This window comes from Pleurodeles waltl, chromosome 1_2, assembly GCF_031143425.1.
Source record: "Pleurodeles waltl isolate 20211129_DDA chromosome 1_2, aPleWal1.hap1.20221129, whole genome shotgun sequence".
Lineage (NCBI taxonomy): Eukaryota > Metazoa > Chordata > Amphibia > Caudata > Salamandridae > Pleurodeles > Pleurodeles waltl.
Window position 1 is genome coordinate 14242101 of NC_090437.1, and position 18493 is coordinate 14260593.

The window sequence follows — 18493 nt, forward strand, 5'->3', positions numbered from 1 at the left end:
TTTCCCCGGACAAAACGTAATAGCAAAAGTAACAACTATCTCCACCTTGCTTAACTCTCTCAATAGCAACTTTGGATGAAAATTCCAAGAGACTTACAAAAACTCTTTATATTGAAATCTGTACCATTAACAGAATTTACAAGTTTAGAATTTGCAAGCTGGGAAAAACGGAATCTTGGTTATTATGATAAAATAAACATGATCAATAGAAGATTAGGCCTTGATCTGAATGCTCGAGCTTATTTATCATTCAAAAAGGGGTGGACTTATTTATGGCTTTATGTAAGAAAAAGGTCCATTATTGGTTTGAAAAAGAATGACAAAATAATCTATAATAGGTACCCAAATCATCACTAGGTGATTCTTTAATGGGTAGCACTAATTCATAGCCTTTTTTTTTCTAGGGCTCACATTTATTAGGGTTTGAATTCTAATAGGGTTGTAAGTTTTTCACCTTTCTGTTCTCTACATCCAGGGGCTGGAATTAGGCAGAAAGCAGTAGTTTCCAGACTGGAATATACGCTGTGAATCTGTGCACATCCACTAACTCGAGTGTTTTAGGTTGTTCACCATCTCCTCCCTGGTCTCTTTCTGCTTCAGAAAAAGGTGGACAGTGGCTGGAGCAAACCTTTTTACAAAATGGAAAACAAGATGAAAGAAACTGAATTTGAAATTGCTTAGCAGATTTTCACATTAACATATACACATGTATATTTGCTGTTGTGAACAGAGAATTCACAGAAGTTTGGTATGAGTACCGTTTCCATGCCCCATTCGGTAAACATTTCTGAATTCCTGAAATTTATAAATGTGCACAAACGCAAGAACATAAACCTGGTGGAGAACTTTTGTGGCTTTAGTTAAAATCCAAGTCCATTGTTTGGTGTAAGTGTCTAGGACGGCTGGTGATTACGATCTCCAAGAAATCCTGGAATGTAGGACAAGCATTATGTAGTGAGCGCCTGTTGTTTTCATATTTGATGTAGGGGATAGGAGGTACACCGTTCTAGAGGAAATCTTTTTCAGGACAGGGATCAGTGCCTGTAAGGAGGGGTCACTGAAGGGGAAATTGTGAAGTGAGGGAATCTTCTCACTCACTAAGTCTTTCTGTAGAGGTGTAGGGCTAAACACTACTGCGCTCAAGGGAGAACTTCCCGTAGGTGTCACTTGCTTTCGCCTCTCGGAGGTTCTTTTCCTTTCATCTTTTCGTCTTCCTCCGAAATGAATGCAATCACGATACTGGAGGTTGTATCTTGATATTTCTTTAAAACTGGACACACTTCAATTGTCAGCGAGTCCAGAGAACGTAGAACTCGGAGAAAAAGAAAACAACGATCTTTCATCGATTCCTTACTGCTGCAGAAGGGCATTTCATATAAAGTTTCGACACCTTCAAAGTAGTGATGTAAAAATAAAAGGGTCAAACCAAATCATTTTGCTGTTAAAACTGAGTGAGCAGAAAAATAAATGAAAAGGGAGTAATCTTGTTGCTAAAAATGGCTTTGAAAGCAGAGCCTAGTGTTCCAGGATCTTGCTTCTTAAGTGTCAGAAAGAAGCACTGGGAAAAGTCAATAGGCCTCAGCAGTGAAAATTATTGGCTTTGAAATTATTTTACTGGTTTAGATAGCATGAATAAATGCACCAGTATATGTGAAGGCCATCTTTGGATGTGTTTCCTAAAACTTTACAAAGGTATTCAAAGATGGTTACCATGAATATACGAAAAATCCAAGGCGTGCTCTTTGAATGTGTTTGTAATATTTTAACAAACCAATTAAAAAATGATTGCAGTAGATGCACACAAATCTGCAGTGGCCATCTTTGAATGCAGCGGTCATATTTTGATGAATCTATGCAAAGATGGCTGTGGTAGATGCATGCACATCTATGGTGGTCATCTTAAAGAGGTTTGGCAAATAATACAAACCCAATGCTTGGTACCAGCCATGCATGGGTGTACATGGGCACTAACCGGCGTCCATATAGAAATGGGCATCAGACGAACTACGATACAGGTCAGGCGCCAACAATGTATACAAATTAAATTGAAGTGGGACTCAGGAAAGGTGGTACCAAGCCAGGAGGGAGCAACGGAGAAGTGGAGATGGATATTAAAGAACAGAAGCAGTATGGGGAGGGGCGAGGGAGCAAAAGATGAGCTGGGGGAAGAGGAAAACAAATAACAAGAGGCACTGTAGAATTGAAGAGGTAATCAGCATGGGGAGGAGAGCAATAAAACATGCTCTCAAATGGAAAGCTTGAAGTAAAACAGTAGTATCCTGATTGCAAGCAACATTGGCAGTAGAAGGATACACAGTCAACCAGAACAGTGAGACTGAAATGCTCCTGGCAAGAATGGACACAAGAACAGGGAAGAAAGCCAACAAATCAAGAGGAGACAGCCAAGATAGACAACGAAGCCATCCAATCATGGGCAAGGGGCTGACTCAAACCTCACTCTCTGCATACTGGAAACAACAGGTCTGGCCAGCAGACCGCTACAGCTGTGTCGCCAAGACCTAACAAGCATCTGCAATACAATTGGTCTCACATTTACTAGAGTTAGAGCTATTGGTGTTGCAAATGCATAATTGGACTTTTTTGCCACATAAGTTGGTCAACCCTGCCTCATAATGTTGTCCTTTCCTGCCTCATAATTCAACTGAGCAAGTAGCTCTGCAAGACCGTGCGTGACGAAAAGGAACTTTTAATAAGAAACAGTGAAACAAGAATTGTCAAGGATAGAACCACAGCACTATCCAATGGTTGAAGAAAATGAAGGTGCTTAACTATAGTTAAACAAGTGTCGCGCTGCCATTTTATAAGCTGTGCGCAAATGGGATGCACTGTCCTCTTCATGAGGTATCTAAGAAACAATGTGAAGTAACAAGTAGTCCAAAGTGCTCCAATACTGCCCATTGCGCTGTGTAAAACTTGAAAGCTCCAGGACTTCCATGAGTGCGAATGAAAAACAAAGCTAGCAATGAGAAGTAACTGGTAGTCATGCAAAGCGTGGCCGCCATGAGCATGAATGAAAAACAAAGCTAACAATGAGAAGTAACTGGTAGTCATGCAAAGCGCTCGAATACTGCTGATCAAGTTCACGGTCTGTAAAACGTGAAAGTGCTATGGCCGCCACGAGCGCAAATGAAAAACAAAATAGACAATTAGAAGTAACTGGTACTCATGCAAAGCGCTCCAATACTGCCCACTGCACTGTGTAAAATGTGAGAGTGCCATGGCCACCATGAGCCGACATGAGCCGCCATGAGCCGGAATGCAAAAAGTAAACCATGAGAAGTAACTGGTAGTCATGCAAAGTACAAAGTGCCTACTGAAGTTATCTGGTGGGGCCGGATTAAGAAAAAGTCACAAGTTAAGGCCGACTGCGATGGAGTGCAGGCCAGGTAAAGGGACTAAGTTAGGCCTGTTGAAAAAGTACCTTAAATCCTGGTGGGCGGTCTGTGTAGTTTTTCTTTGTGTCGCATCATGTCATCTGGCGTCCCTTCCGATGAAGCTGTGCAGCAAGGCTTTGCGTTGGTTCTGGTGAGCTGTGCTGCAAAGGTTGACAGGGTTTTGTGTCAGTTTTGATGGAGGTGGCTGCTGTGTAGTGACACTTTGTGGGCCTCTACATCGCTCTGTGTAGATTTAGTTGAGGCTGGCAGTTGTGCACAGAAGCTTTGCTGGGATTTATATTGATTCTGGTGAAGATCACAGCTGGGATGGCAGAGCACCTCTAGCCCCACTTCCAAGGGCCCAGGACTGTAGGGGCACCACTTGGGGGACTCATGACTAACAGCAGGCAGAGTCCTGGTGTAGTATGCAAGAGAGTTGGAGCCATTTCGGTCCCTGAGGCTCTAATCAGGAGTCCAACCAGAGTTCAGAGTAACTCTGGAAGCCCTGTGTTCAAGATGTAGGTCCAGTCCTTCTCATTCAGGCAGCAGGGAAGCAGAGCAGCAGAGTAGCACAAAAACTTGCAGAAGAGCAGCACAGGACTCCTTCTGAGTCCTCTACTGGTCCAAAGGTGTAATGAGTAGTTGGGGACAAAAAAAAGACTATTGAGAAACTCTTTGTGGGAGTGCTGGACAGAGTCTTTTTATGTACAAGTGTGGTACGTGACAGCTCCTTACCCTCAAAGTCAGAAATGGCCAATCATGCCAACACCTGTCTTCTCTTTGTCTCACTGCCTGGGAAGCACTACACAAAAACTAACTGCCAGCTACACCTAGTCCCGTGACACAGGATAGAGTCAGCAGACGCTAAATGTTTGGGACAAGAAAATGTAAACTTTCTAGAAGTGGTGTTTTCAGAACTGTGACCTAAAATCTGATTTTACCGTAAAAGAGAGATTTATATTACAATTCTTTAGACACCAGACAGTCTCACCTGTTCTTAATTGAACGCTTATCACTTATTATATGTATTAAGTTAACCCAATGTTATCCTGTGGGAGAGGCAGGCCTTGCAGTAAAGAAAAAACAAGAGCTTTTTGCTACCAGGACAAGTAAAAGTACATGTCCAATTATTTGTAACTACACTACTTCCTGCCCTATGGGCTGCTTAGGGCCAGCCCTAGCAGTGAATTATATGTATTAAAAGTACGGTTTAGGCCTGGCAAAATGGCAATTTATAACTGTTCACACGGGCTGCAATGGCAGGCTTGAGACATGTATAAACAGCTACCTAAGTGGGTGGCACAATCAGAGCTGCAAGCCCAATAGCAGCATTTGATATACATGCCCTAGGTACTTGTAGTACCACTTTACCAAGGACTTACAAGTACATTAAATGTGCCAATTGGGTGCAAGCCCATTTTACAATGTTTAAAGAACAAAGCACAAGCACTTTAGCACTGGTTAGCAGCGGAAAAGTGTGCAAAGTAAAAAAAAACAACAAACACAGGTTCAGAAAAAAGGAAGGTGAAGGCATAAGTTTGGAGATTACCTTCAGAAAGGTCCAGGTCTAACAAAAAGGATTAGTCAGACCTGTGTCCCTGCATCATCAGAGTTATCACCAGTTTTCATGTTTGCTTCCTCCTCATTTTGTTTGAAAATACAGATCCACAAACTGACCATTTTTGGGGGGGAATAAAAATAAAAATCTTCAGTAGCATAGTGCCACAGTGCTCTTGAAATACTTGTGTGGTATCTTAGAGTCAGCTGCACAGACTGGCATGGAATGTTAATGGTGGAAATTGTTGTAGAGGCGTTAGAGCTGGTGAGGGAAGCCGATGATATGGAATCAGCTGGATGGCTAGGGCATTTCTCTTTAAGAAAAACCGACAATGTGTACAAACTATGAAGTGTATTCATCGTTATTCAAAGGAGCCACCTTTACAATAATTTACTAGCTTCGTTCTACGTCAGGATGAACATTTTATTCATTACAATTTTTTAGCTCTGTGGATGAGTGATGAACTTGAAAGGGTGGGGGCAGTCCCACCAACCCATCGCTAGCTCTATTCTTTCTGACTTCTTGCCAAACAGATTTTCTCATTCACTTAGAATGAACATCAATCTAGCCTGATAGGCACTGGAAAAATGAAATGTAGCCACACAAGAATGACAGCAGAAGTGTACTCTGGGGTCCATCAAACTGATCATTCCCACCTTATGAATAGTGAGGGAGTATCCTGTTACTATCCAAGAGGCATTTCATTGCTTTTTATCACCAAACCGCTACCAAGAGAATAACATTTCTGGCTACATTGTATCAGTTTAAATTCCCTGTCTCACGAGGACACCAGGAAGGCCTTTATTTTCAGCTCAACAGTGAAGGCATGCACACTGTGACTTAGGTCGAGTTAAAAGCTCAACTCACAAGGTCTCATGGTTAAATCTTTGTTGTCATTGTGAGTGGCGAGGAGATCCTGCAAAGACTGGGAGTGCTTTCTTTCAATTTTTAGGCTGATGTCCAGAAGACACACCAAAGGGGTTATCAGCTCAGCTCCTGGTGGCAGAAAGACAAACAGTTGAGCCTCACTCTCTCCCGGCTTTGGGTTGAAATCTGTGTGCCATATCCAGCACAGACACCATGGATGATGCTCATGTGGTTCTGTTCCACAAAGCAACCTCTTATATGGGCCAGGGGTCTGAACTTTGAAGGCTCCAGAGTGACATAATAATCAAAGAGAAAAATGTATATATATTTTTAAAAAAGTGGAATTAAGCTAAAAGACGTTTTAAAAAACTTCTGGATCCCAGGTTCTGTGTACAATGGTGCTGGCATCATTGCCATGGGTGTCACTAATGGAGTTGTGGCACCACTTCTAAGATAAATTCCATTATAAAAAAATGTTCAATGACACGGTTTTACTGTACTAAGCAAATACTGTTGTAAACTGAAAACACAATGCCAAAGCTTATCCTCCCATCCTTGGATCAAAACTTTCAAGAGAATTATAGGAACTATAAACCATATTTTCACTTACTCCAAGCCGCTGACCTTCTGTTAATCTCCAGGTTTGTCCTGTCATGCGAAAAAAATGTTCTTCCTGCTTTCTGAGCTTTACATCCTGGCGTGGTTTCAAGACACTGTCCATGTAAACACTGGCCTGTTAAAACAAACACATATTATAATGTCTGCAAGTTAACGTTAACCGTTGAGCTGATCATGTAATTCTTATATTTCTGATAATGGAAATAAATCATTAAAAATAACCCAGAGCAGGTTATGACCCAAAATAAATCGAAAACAGAAATACCTCTAAAGAGTGCACAATTTATTTAAGCATTTACACATTACCACTCAATGGCGTTTAATGTCTTTTTAGGGGAGGAGTGTAGAAAATACATTTTCAGCGGAATGCACAAGAGCCTTACCACTAATTGAGTTAAGTAGCGAAATAAAATTGGTTACATCCAAGAACTGTTCTACATTTTAGGAAGCTTCACTAGTTACTCATTTTTGAACACCTATATGTGGCTTTTTCAGCCTCTGAGCAGCAGCACCACCCTTTGTAACTCACAACATCCTGCAGACTACAACCATGTTTTGCAGTGGAAACAATTTATCGTGTACCACTCTGCTGAGAAAGAAGTAAGGTCATATTGTACCGTATAAAAGATACTCAAATGAAACAATCACTGTTCAATGTAAGTAACTGTTTTATTTGTAGCTCAGAATTGTCTGTAGACGGACTGTTAAAAACTGCCGGGCTCTGATGGGTGAATCTGCTGATGACCAGGTTTCTACGGACACAAAAAACCCTTACAGTAGTTCTGTATCTGTGATTAAAGTTTTTCATCATTCGTAAGGAAAATGTTATCCTGTAAGCATCTGTTTGAAATGTGTTCTGTAGATTCACATGCTCTGCATACTTGATGGGGAGCCTCTCTTGAGCGTCCAGGTGGGGCTTCTTGAATGAGGGTCTGGAATGTTTGTCCTTCTTCTGCACTACCAATGGAAGGACCGGAAGAAGCAGAGAGGCGGAAAAGCATAAGCAAAGATCTCTGATCTCTCAATCCATAGTGCAATGCCCATGGATTGTCGGTGTGGGTACCAGGAGGCGCAGTTTGGGCATTTTGAGTTCTCTTGGGGTGGCAAAGAGGCCTACACCAGGAGTGCCCCAGTGCTGGAAGTACTGGTGCATGACCTGCTGATGGAGAGCCCACTTGTGGGGTTATGTATCTGACCAGTCAATCCATAGTGGAATGCCCATGGATTGTGGGTGTGGGTACCAGGAGGTGCAGTTTGGGCATTTTGTGTTCTCCTGGGGTGGCGAAGAGGACTACGTCAGGAGTGCCCAAGTGTTGGAAGTACTTGTCATGACCTGCTGATGGAGAGCCCACTTGTGGAGTTGCTTATGTTTCCTGCTTTGCAGGTCCACTAAGTCATTGTCCATGAAAAGCACCCAATGCCAGACTATCTGAGCTAGCAGGGAAAGAAAGAGTGAATGGGTGCCTCCTGCTTTTGTAAGGAGTACATGCTGGTCATGTTTTTTGTCCAGACTAGAACTAACTTCCTTGAATGAGAGGTAGGACAGCTTTCAGGGCTAGGCGCATCGCCAAGAGTACAAGATAGTTGAAGTGGTGGCTGCTTTGCTGAGGGTCCATACACCCTGCACTATGGCGCAGTTGAGATGAGCTCCCCAACCTGCTTGAGAGGTGTCCATGGTGGTGTCCACGCAATAAGTTGTTGCTGTTCCATGACTGCAGAGAGAGATGGATACTGGCCTTCACAAACACTAGATCCTCTATATGACCCTGTGCTTCTGACCAGTGTGTTGAAAGGCACTGTTGTAACAGTTGCATATGTAGCCAGGTTTGAGGAACAATAACAATGCACATGACCATAATACCCAAAGACACCTTACAGTTATGACAGTAAGGCGATGGTCTGCCTGAAAAAGGGGTATATGTTGGCTGAAGGCTGCAACTCTGAGGACTTGGGTAGGCTTTGCAGGGGAACGAGTTAAATACGCTACAAAAAAAGGTTGGATTTCAAGGGGATGTAGATGGGACTTGATCACATTTTTCGTGAACCCAAGGCTGTGGAGAAGTGAGATGGTGTCTGTGTGCGCTGAAGGCACTTTTGGCGGCTTGCACTCTTGATCAGCCAACAATCAAGATAGGGGAAAACATGGATGGCCCCTCTCCTTAAACGGGTGGTTAACAATGACGTTATTTGCTGAAGATCCTTGGAGCAGTGATGATGCAAAAGGGAAGTACTGTGAATTGAAATACCGCCCACTTATCAGGAAACCCAAGTAGCGCCTGTAGGCAAGAAGGTTGGGGATGTATTAGCAGGCACCCTTGAAGTCCAATGCCACCATGTTGTCTCCTTGCTGGAGCAGAGGTATCACATTCTGCAACATCACTGTGAGGAATTTTTCTTAGAGAACTAATCTGTTGAGGGGAGTGACGTCCAAAATGGGTCTGAGGAAGGCACCCTTCTTTGGACTAAGGAAGGCGAGTAAGTACACCGTTTTGCCACACTGCTGCATGGCATTGATTCAATAGTGCCCTTTTGAAGGTGCTTGGACCTCTTCATCGAAAAGATGGAATTGCTCCCTACTGGGAACATGCCTGCAGGGCAGAATGTTTGCGGGGTGGTCTGGGGGGAGAGATAAGAAGTTCTAAGCAGTAGCAGTGCTGAACTACTGCTAATACCCACTTGTCAGAAGTAATTTCCACAGGGGACAAACTCTTGGAGCCTTCCCACCAAGAGGTGTTGTGTGGATGGGAAGAAGCAAGGGGAGTTACTGTTTGGAGGTAGAGGACTCCTTGCCAGAGAATCCTTTTCCCTTGTCCCTGTTATAGTAGCCTCTGTATGCCCCACTGGAGTAGGCCTGTGGTGCGGCTGGTTGTAGGCCTGCTGTTGTCTCAGACTGGAGGGAGGGGCATCAATGGAGGCAGTCTTGCTATCTTCCTTGGACTGATGCCTTCTAAATGACTTGCAAGGGGTGGTTGCTTGAGAGGCACTCATGGCCTGACAGTGTCTATGTCCTTTTCAAGATTTTCCATCATCTGGTAAACCTGTGGGCTTAAGAGATGTTGGCCATCGAAGGCAGGTTGAGCAGATGCTGCTGTACTTTCGGTATAAAACCGGAGACATGGAGCCCGGCAAAGTATCTTACTAGGATGCTAGTGTCAGCCCCTAGGGCTGCAGTTTTAGCCACATACAGGGCACAGTGACTGCGGCACTGGAAGTGATCTTCCCTTCCACCGTCAATTCCTCACCTCTTTGTCTATACTCTTTGGGGAAATGCTTAAGGAGGTTCTGCATCTAGTCCCAATGCGTCAGACTTGGAGAGCAGGCCAACATTGTTTGAAATTCTCTAGTGCGTGGCTGCCTGCACTACTACCCTTTTCACAGTTGAATCTATTTTCTTGTTCTGCTTTTCTGGAGGGGGAGCACCTCTTGTGGCCTGGGCATCTGCCAGCTTGTGCACAGTATAGATGATGAGGGAGTCAAGAGGTAGGTGACCACGTATGTAGGGTGGCTCATTGGGAGAAGTCTTATATTTTTTGTCCAGCTGGGGCGTTACTACCCTTGCATTTACAAGCTCAATAAAGGTGTCTGTGGAGATTTTGAGCATACCGTTGAGCACAGGGAGAACCTGTACTGTGCGCTGGGTCTTGAATAGTGTCTCTACCAAAAAACATCATCCTACTGAAAGACATGCAAATCTATTTTGTTAAACGTGGCAGCCCTCTATATCACTTCATAATATGCTGTAGTATCATCTCGGGAAGGGCAACGGTATGCTGGGTACAGATCTGAGTCTGTACTGCCCAGGGGAATCAACATTATAGTTGTTCCAAGAGTAAGTAGGTACTGGGTTACAATGTGTATCATCAGGGTTGGCAAGGTGAATGGGGTTCCTTACTTTAGATTAAAAAAAAAAATCTATAATTTTTATTGCTTGGAATGCAAAATCACATTACCTTAGCATTGCTAACAATGAAACATTGGAGAAAAACAAATACAGAAAATTAAATAATCATTGTCATTCCAATGTCAGCATTGTGCAGGATCATCATGTATTCACTCATACACATATCAATGTCACGGAGAATATTATATTGCATTCTATGTTCAATAACAGTATTAACCCAATAGGTACCTATATAGATAGTTCACCCTCAACCGAGACCTCACTGGTGTCACCCATCCTCATCTGGCTCAGTTTCCCCCACCTCCCCGTCCCAAATCTCTGTAGCAGATTTGCCCATTTTGGAAGATCTTCAGCTGCTTTGTCATCTAGTCTACATTTCTTTAAGAAAATTTCTTCTGCAACTGACCGTTCTGTGACATCCCTTCGCCATCCATCTATGCTAGGGATGGCTGCCTCACTTTTAAGAGAAGCAGCATGATCCCTCTTGTGAGTATAGAAGAGGGGACATATGTCTTGTGATGGTTGAGAAGGAGGTGGTGGAGGAGGCGTAGAAGTTGCAAACGATAAAGGGTTGGTGCTCTGGTCTTTGTGTCTCATATGCTTAGATGCTCCTCCTCGAAGGTAAGTTTCCTTTTTCGTTTCATAGTCTCTGTTGCCTCTAGAGGGAGCTTACTGGAAATCTTATCTATCTGTTGATGAATGAACAAGCCTTTCTATCCTGCAGCATCAGGAAAATAGGTTGTTCCGACTCTTTGGAGCAGGCAGTATAGGGAGTTTTTGGCACCAACTATGATTTCGGAGCTGAAGGAGTTCTTGACATTCAAACTGGTTTCAGTGCTGATGTTCACTTTGGTGTCAGCACTGAGGGATCTCTCGGCCTCAAATGGTCCCAAGGTTTGTGTAGTATCTTCAAGCTCAATTGACATGCAGGATTAGTGGTCAGAGAAATTATATTGTCGGCTGTGAAGGTCTCAATCCGTGCCGACCATGGCCCAAATGCAGTGGCAGCTCACCAGGCTGGTTTTTTTAGACAACGGGCTCAATGCCCACCCCCTTAGGAGTGGTGCTGTGCCTTAAATAGGGGCCACTGTGCTGGCCTAATTTGTGTGTCTGCCAAAAATACTCACAGCTTGAGTCTTTGTTCACAGATGAGAGGCCCCAGTCCTCTTCAGACTTTGAGTTAGAGGAGAGGCAATGATTGCAGACCTTGTTGTGGCTAGTCAACAGGAATTTGGAATGGCACTGAGGGCAGTACAGAAAAGGCATACTTTCCATTACGGCACATACATTCTTCACAATTAAGTCTTTGAGGCAGGAGACGGAGCCCCAGGGAGTGCCCGAAGCCCTGGCTGTGAGGTGTCAATGGGAGGCCGGTGACTGTGGAACACCGTCTGAAGTATGAAGCTAAGTTGAAGATCTGTCACTGAGCTGAATTTCTTCCGTTGATACCAGAGTCAAAACAATCAACTGGGCCCGAAGGAATGTGCTGCAAGTTGCCGAACATGCAGCCCTGTCGCAACACAATCAAACCAAATGGCAGTAAATAATCTAACATGCAGGCGATGCCAATGCGCACTGCCAGTGCAGACTGTCCACAGGTGGGTTCTTGCCTGCTACCAGTGCTTTTATATGCCGACACTGCAGTCATATTGGCTAAAACCACAGTAGTTTGCAGTCCCTACAGAACTTCTTTGTTGTTTTTATTGGTTGATGTTAATAAATCTTGTATTGTGGTGGTCGGACCTCATTCCACTAAGACCAAATAGTTCCATATAGACTCCAGATGAAATTGGACATATTTTCAGACTACTGCAAGAGGAAAAAGCTAAAAGCAATATGGATAATACTAAAGTGCTCCTGTTTGGAGAAAAAGAGAATAAGATCTGCCTGGGACTTAAAGTGAAAATGTAGGTAGTCAAGAAGTATAAAAATCTAGGGATGTGGTTTTATCAAGACTTACAATGGAAGGATCACATAGCTGCCATAGAAGCTAAGGCACGTTCAACAGTGGGGGTCTGAAGAAACTTGATAGGCGCTATGCTGGTCCTTCACTGCGTCCGCTGCTGACAGCCTATCAGGTGATAATGCAGGAGTTTCTGTACTCTACAGAGGTGGTTGGTTTTGGAGGTAAAACAAATTGGGATCTTGAAGAAGGGAAGTCCCTGAAAAGGTTGTTATCCCTCCCCCCATCCACAAAGGTGCAAGCCATCAGAATGGAAGCGGCTCTTACAGGATGGTGACATTTGAAAATGTATAAATTGCGGGAGACCTCAAAAATATCACTGTTATATAAAAGGGAGGTACTACAAAGTGAGCTAACATGGGCACGAGTAGTCAGAGATACGATCTGTAACTGCTGCAGGACGTTGAAAATAAGCATTGAAGATGGGAATCGATCGGATAGGGATTAGAAGGGCTGAGTTCAAAACAGTAACAAAACAAGCCACTAGATAGGAGGATTTGCTATACCTAGAGAATAAGAAATCGGTCTCCCACCTGATGAACTCATGGATAGGTGATGAGACATTCTCGTTTCTGAAGAAACGCCCAAATGTACAGATGTAGCACAGCCTTCTGAGATTTAGATGTGGGATAAACTAATTTCTGATATCAGAGGCACAGGGATCACGATAAGCGGAGACAGAATCTGTAAATGTGGCCCTAATATGAAGAAAGGTTTAATACATATTTCGGTGGACTACCTGTGGCTTTTAGACCAACAGAAATTGTTTTTAAAACCTGTCCTAAAAAAGTATGATATTAAAACCAGGAGGAAGAGGTCCAATTACTTTGAGAGATGAATTTCCTAGATGTATCATGCTATGGGGTGATTTTTAGTGTCAATGGATACCTTTCAATGCTCAATTTGAAGTTTGCTATAATGTATTAGGAGAAGTAATCTTTCCCTCGGATAGTAGATTTTAAATGACACCTTTCTTGTATTTTAAGGTATTTGGGGGAGTGACCTTTTATGTATGTGGTCTTTGGAGCAGTAGAACTGCAACTGATGGATGAATTGCGATTTTAATTAAGTATTACTGTGAGTGTTGTTTAACTTTAGACTTTGATTTTAGTGTACATGGGTTGTGGGAATTTGTTTTATGATTTTTTTGTTTAAAGACCACAGTCTAAATAAATGTGTTTTTTGACTGACTTGACTAACAGCCGAATCCACCCAAAAAATACAACAACAAAAAAGAAAAGGGGGCATGGTAGGAATACCATGACCCGCAAGGCCTGGTGGTTGGGTCACACAGATCCCGCCGGGGCCAAAGAACACTTTAAACATTTTTTGTTGCTGTGATAATTATGGAGAACCCGCAAAATAAAATAAAAAAAACAAATGTGTCTCCTGCACTTGTTTATATTTTAGCCCCTGGGTGGGCGAGTTCCCGGGAGGCAATTCTAATTAACTATACTGGGGAGGGGGAAGGCACACGGCCCCCCGCCCTGACTGTTTGAGGCACCATGGACCACCACCTCCCTGGGGCAAGGCCTATCTTTGTAAGTGAAGGAAGGCCAACATCCCTCCCAGGCCTTTTTCGGCCCCGGGGGACCACCACCTCCCCAGGGCCAGCCTGTGCAAATTAAAAGGAGGAGGCAGTGTGGCACCCTCTTGGAGAAATTCATGGCCCTGGAGATCGCCACCCTCCATTGACGGCTCCCTATGTTCCAAAGTGCCCACCTTCAGGACACAGATGATGGCTTTCACGTGGCGGAAGCTTTGACATCTCCTGTCAAGCGACAGCAAACAATAAGTCCGCTCCCAGTGGGCAGGAGCAGAAAAACGGCTCACGCCCATTGGGAGCGGACTTCTTATCTGTTTGGAAAACAGATGAAAAATTTGCTCTCACATGCCCTGCGTGCAGCAATGCTGGTTCCCCCTGGAGGTGGGGAGCCGGCAATGACTGCAGGGGCATTCAGGCTCTCCCTATGGCCCCCAACAGAGCACACAGGGTGCCCCAGGGCACCCACCATGAAGTGGCCAGGCCCTGAGGCGTGGGTTCCCTGGGACGTAAATTGGCTTGGGGAGGGAGGTCGTGTAGCCCCCTCACTTTCAATAATTGGGGAACGGGATCTCCAAGGCCAAAATCGTCTTGGGGAGAGGGGCCATGTGGCCCTTTGTAGTAATAGGCTGGGCCCAGGGGACAGGGTCCCTAGGGCACTAAATCGCTTGGTGAGGGGGGCTCCCTCTTGGGTTGCCTGCATATGGGGAGCTGGCTAAAGGCCCTGTGTGGCCTGGAGTTGGGTGTCTGTAGGGTAATGCAGGGCCCGACTACAGGCTATGCCCAGCAGACAACTCCAGCTGCCACGACCATCGCCTATGTGTGGTGTAGGATGGGTGCCTGGGGATTGGGGGGGGTGTCAGCCGGAGGGCCACCAACCCCACCACATTCAACTGTAGGCCATGCGTGGAGTGGGGCTGGGTGCCTAAGAGGTGTTTGCCTCAAGGCCTGACTGCATGCCAGGCTGTGTGGCCAACCCTACCGCACACAGCTTAAAGCCGGGCGCACTGGGGGGTTGAATTAATTTAAGATAATTAAATATTACTTAGCGTTAAAAACCTCTTAAAATTCAATAAAAAAAAAAAACCAAAGGTTACAAGGACGTTATAGTTAGGAAACAGAATTTTAAAAACCTTAGAAATACACTAAACAAAACAAAGGTAACAGGGATGTTACAGTTAGGTTCATATTGTTAAAGCACAAAAGCATAGAAATTCAACAGTTCGAGTTATCCTTATCTCAAGAAACTATAAATTGTGCCCTAAAACAAGCACAGCTTGCGCCCTAGCCATGCACTGCTAACTTATCCCACATACTACATCAGTAATGACACCTTCTATCACATCATTCATAATATAACTGAAACATTTGTGATAAAATGATTGAAGAGCAAAATGTGCATGGGGAGGGCAGTGAGTTTCCTGAGATAAATATAACTAACTGTTGAATTTCTATGTTGTTGTGCGTGTAAAATCTGAACCTATCTATAACGTCCCTCTAACCTTTGGGTTTTTTTTTTTGGTGTGGGAAAAAATAATAATAATAATAATAATTAAAAAAAATAATAATAATAATATATATATATATATATATATATATATATATATATATATATATATATATATATATATATATATATTTGTAATTACCCAGTGGGTAGTTATAGTTAGGATGATGTTTCCTTAGGAAATGCATCTTATGTGTTGCTAGTAACTTTGACAAATCTCGATGAAAAGTCCCAAAAGGAGCTATCTTTTGTGTAGTATGCAGTTTGCACATGGAAAGTTTCGGGGTGATCTGTCAAGCTGGATGTTTTTCCCTTTCATGTTTCCATAGGAAATTTAGACACACCTACAGTCCAAACCGCTGAACAGATTTAAACATAATTTGGCAGAAAGCTAGATCTTCTTCCAGAAAGAGTGTTTTGTGTGATTTGGTGTAATTCTGTTCAGTAGTTTTTCAGCAATTAATGCTAAAAAAAAAACTATGCATATCTAGGGGCAAGGAACCACCGCTGGTCCAACAGATCTACTGCTGAGATGTGATTCGCAGCCAACACATCAACCAGGAAGTGGTGGCAGTCATTTTAGGAATGCAAAAAAGAATAAAGGGGCAGGGTAGGATTGCCTCGATCCCCTAAGCCTCGTGGTGGGGTATCAGAGGGTCAAAAAGATTTTCTTTAATTATGTTGCAAACTCGCAGAGGATCTGTGGCAAATTGTTTCTAAAAGTGCAGCCTCCTGCGCATTAAAAAAAACTGGGTGGGCCAAGGGCCGGTGCACATACTACTTAAGGGGTGGGAGGTGTGGCCGCCTCAAACTGAGCCTAATAAGGCCCGGGCTACCATTTTAGAAAAGTGGAGGTGGCTGCATGCCCCCCCCTCCCCCAAGCCTTACAACAGCCTGGGGACCCCATCCTCCAGGGCCGCATAGCTATATGAAGGGAGTGGAGTGTGCAGCACCCCTCCTTGAACCTTTAAAGGCCCTGGTGACCCCACACCCTAAGGGCTGGTTCACTTACTGCATCACAGGGAGCCCATCCCTCGGGATACTGCTTGTGCAAACATGTGTTTGCTCCAAACAGGAGCAAGTTCTAATTCTACGCCCAGCCAGCTGGAGGATTAAAAAAAGACTTGTGTTCTGGTGCGGGCAGGGAAACAAAACACATATTGCTCCTGCCTGGAGGGAGCATGCAAAAACCAGCTGCTTTCTTCCAGGTGGAAGCAATGCTGGCTCCTGCAAGCTGCGGGGTACCGACTGGGGCCGCAGGGGTCCTGGGGCTCCCTCCGCAACCCCAATGTGTTGGTCGGTGGGTACCCCAGGTGGGCACTGCAATATCCACCTATAATTGATGTGGGCTCCGGGGAAGGGGTCCCCAGGGCCTGTAAAGCCTTGAGGAGCGGGGCCTAATAAGACTCGAGGGGCATGCACCTTCCCTCTTTTTATTAAATTTGGCCCCAGGGGGTTGGGTCCCTGGGGCACAAAAGCTAACTCTATGCTGCGTTACCAAAGGCGGTGCATGGCGTGGGGTAGATTCTAGATATTCATTGGAAAAATAAAGATTAAAGTAACACTATAGATAGGTGAATGTTCATTAACAACGTAACATTTTAAAGTCTAAAAAGAAAACACAGAAAATCACCAGTTATAGTTATCTCAAGTAACTATAACTTGTCCCCTAAGGCAATTATAACACAAGCTCTCGCCATGCACTGCTAATTACCTCTATATTACATGACATTCAAACTGGTTTCATGACATCCTTTACGACAACATTGATAATATCACTGCAACATATGTAGCAAAATTATTGATGAGAAAACTGTACATGATGGGGGCACAAGTTGCAGTTACCTTAGGGCAAAATGCACTTTGAAAGGCCACAATTTAAGTACTGTTATTGCTACGACTTAAAACAAAAAGAACACTGAAATTTGCGAGTTTTGGAATGGACTGCAGTTCATACCTCACACAACAGTTGCAAACCATAATACTCAGATCAAACTCAGTGCTCATGACCTGAAGGAAGCTAGAGTGCTTGTCCCATAAAGGCAATCAACTGATTCATTATTTGTAAAATGCTTGAGAAATGGACCTGCATGATCTTGATAGTTCAACATCATCAAATATTCATTAGCTTAATAAAAGTATCATCCTTACAAGACCACAGTTGCTTTTTCTATTAATGTGAACTTTTCTTCTGGATAACATGGTATTACTGCTAATTGGAGAATTCGTACAAGGCCACCATAGGAGAAAACTGCAATTATCAGCAAAGTAAGTCCTCCCCAATTGACTTGCAAGTACGCAATGCAAAAGACCTCCAAGTATGTTCCTGTGATACTTTCCAACATCAAATAAGGTCTCCCTTTGGTGTATTGTTTTAATGTAATAAAAAGAAACAGCAGGACACACCCTACTCACCAGAATTGTTCACCCGGTCCCTCTTCCCCCACCCTCAATTGTCCTTTTGTGCCTTTATTTTAGCTGAAGATCTTCTCATAAAGAAAAGGTAACCAAAAAAAATTTATTGTAAGTTATTGTTTTTGTTGTGAATCAGTGGTAGGCAGGATTTTCCAAGGCACTACTTTGGCACAAAGTAAACATAGGCAGAGTGAAAGCGATGAATAGAAGGAACATTATTCCAGGAGTCATCAATGGTTAGCTGTGCTGCCACAGGCAACGCACTGCTCATCCATGCCAGTTAGTAGTGGTTAAGAGCTTCAAGGAGACCAAGATTTCCTTATCTGTTAGGTGTGCCTACCCAGTTTCACAGCTTTTTATGGCAAAAGAGCAAGCCAAGCTTAGTACGACCTACACTGGTGCCACAGTGGATCAGTAATGTAGGACTGCAGGTTTGGATGGATAATCTTTATTATAAAATACAGTGGCTTACCTTTTCACTCAGTTTCTCCTGTTGCTCTTTTCTTGCCCGTCTTTTTCTTTGCTCCTGCTCAACTTCAGACACTTTAAACAAAGCATATCTGAGTAAGTACTTTTCAGGGCTTCACAGAATTTTTAGTGAATGCACTTTCAAACTTATCACACAAGAACATTCCCTTAGTTCGAAACATTCCCTTGACAACACTTTCTTCACAAGTTCATATGGGATTTACAATGTCTGTATCCACAGCAAGGCTCAATGTAGAC

At 43.7% G+C, this 18493-nt stretch overlaps 1 protein-coding gene across 3 annotated transcripts in view; it reads right to left on the reverse strand.

The window, feature by feature from the left end:
- UBXN8 (UBX domain protein 8) overlaps positions 1-18493 on the reverse strand; it is a 235495-nt gene that overhangs the window by 119275 nt on the left and 97727 nt on the right. For all 3 annotated transcript variants that reach the window (XM_069235637.1, XM_069235628.1, XM_069235642.1), the window contains 2 exons: positions 18240-18310; positions 6431-6553 (listed from right to left, as the gene is read on the reverse strand). In XM_069235637.1, coding sequence (XP_069091738.1) covers positions 6431-6553; positions 18240-18310 — 194 coding nt within the window. The remainder of the gene's footprint in view (positions 1-6430; positions 6554-18239; positions 18311-18493) is intronic.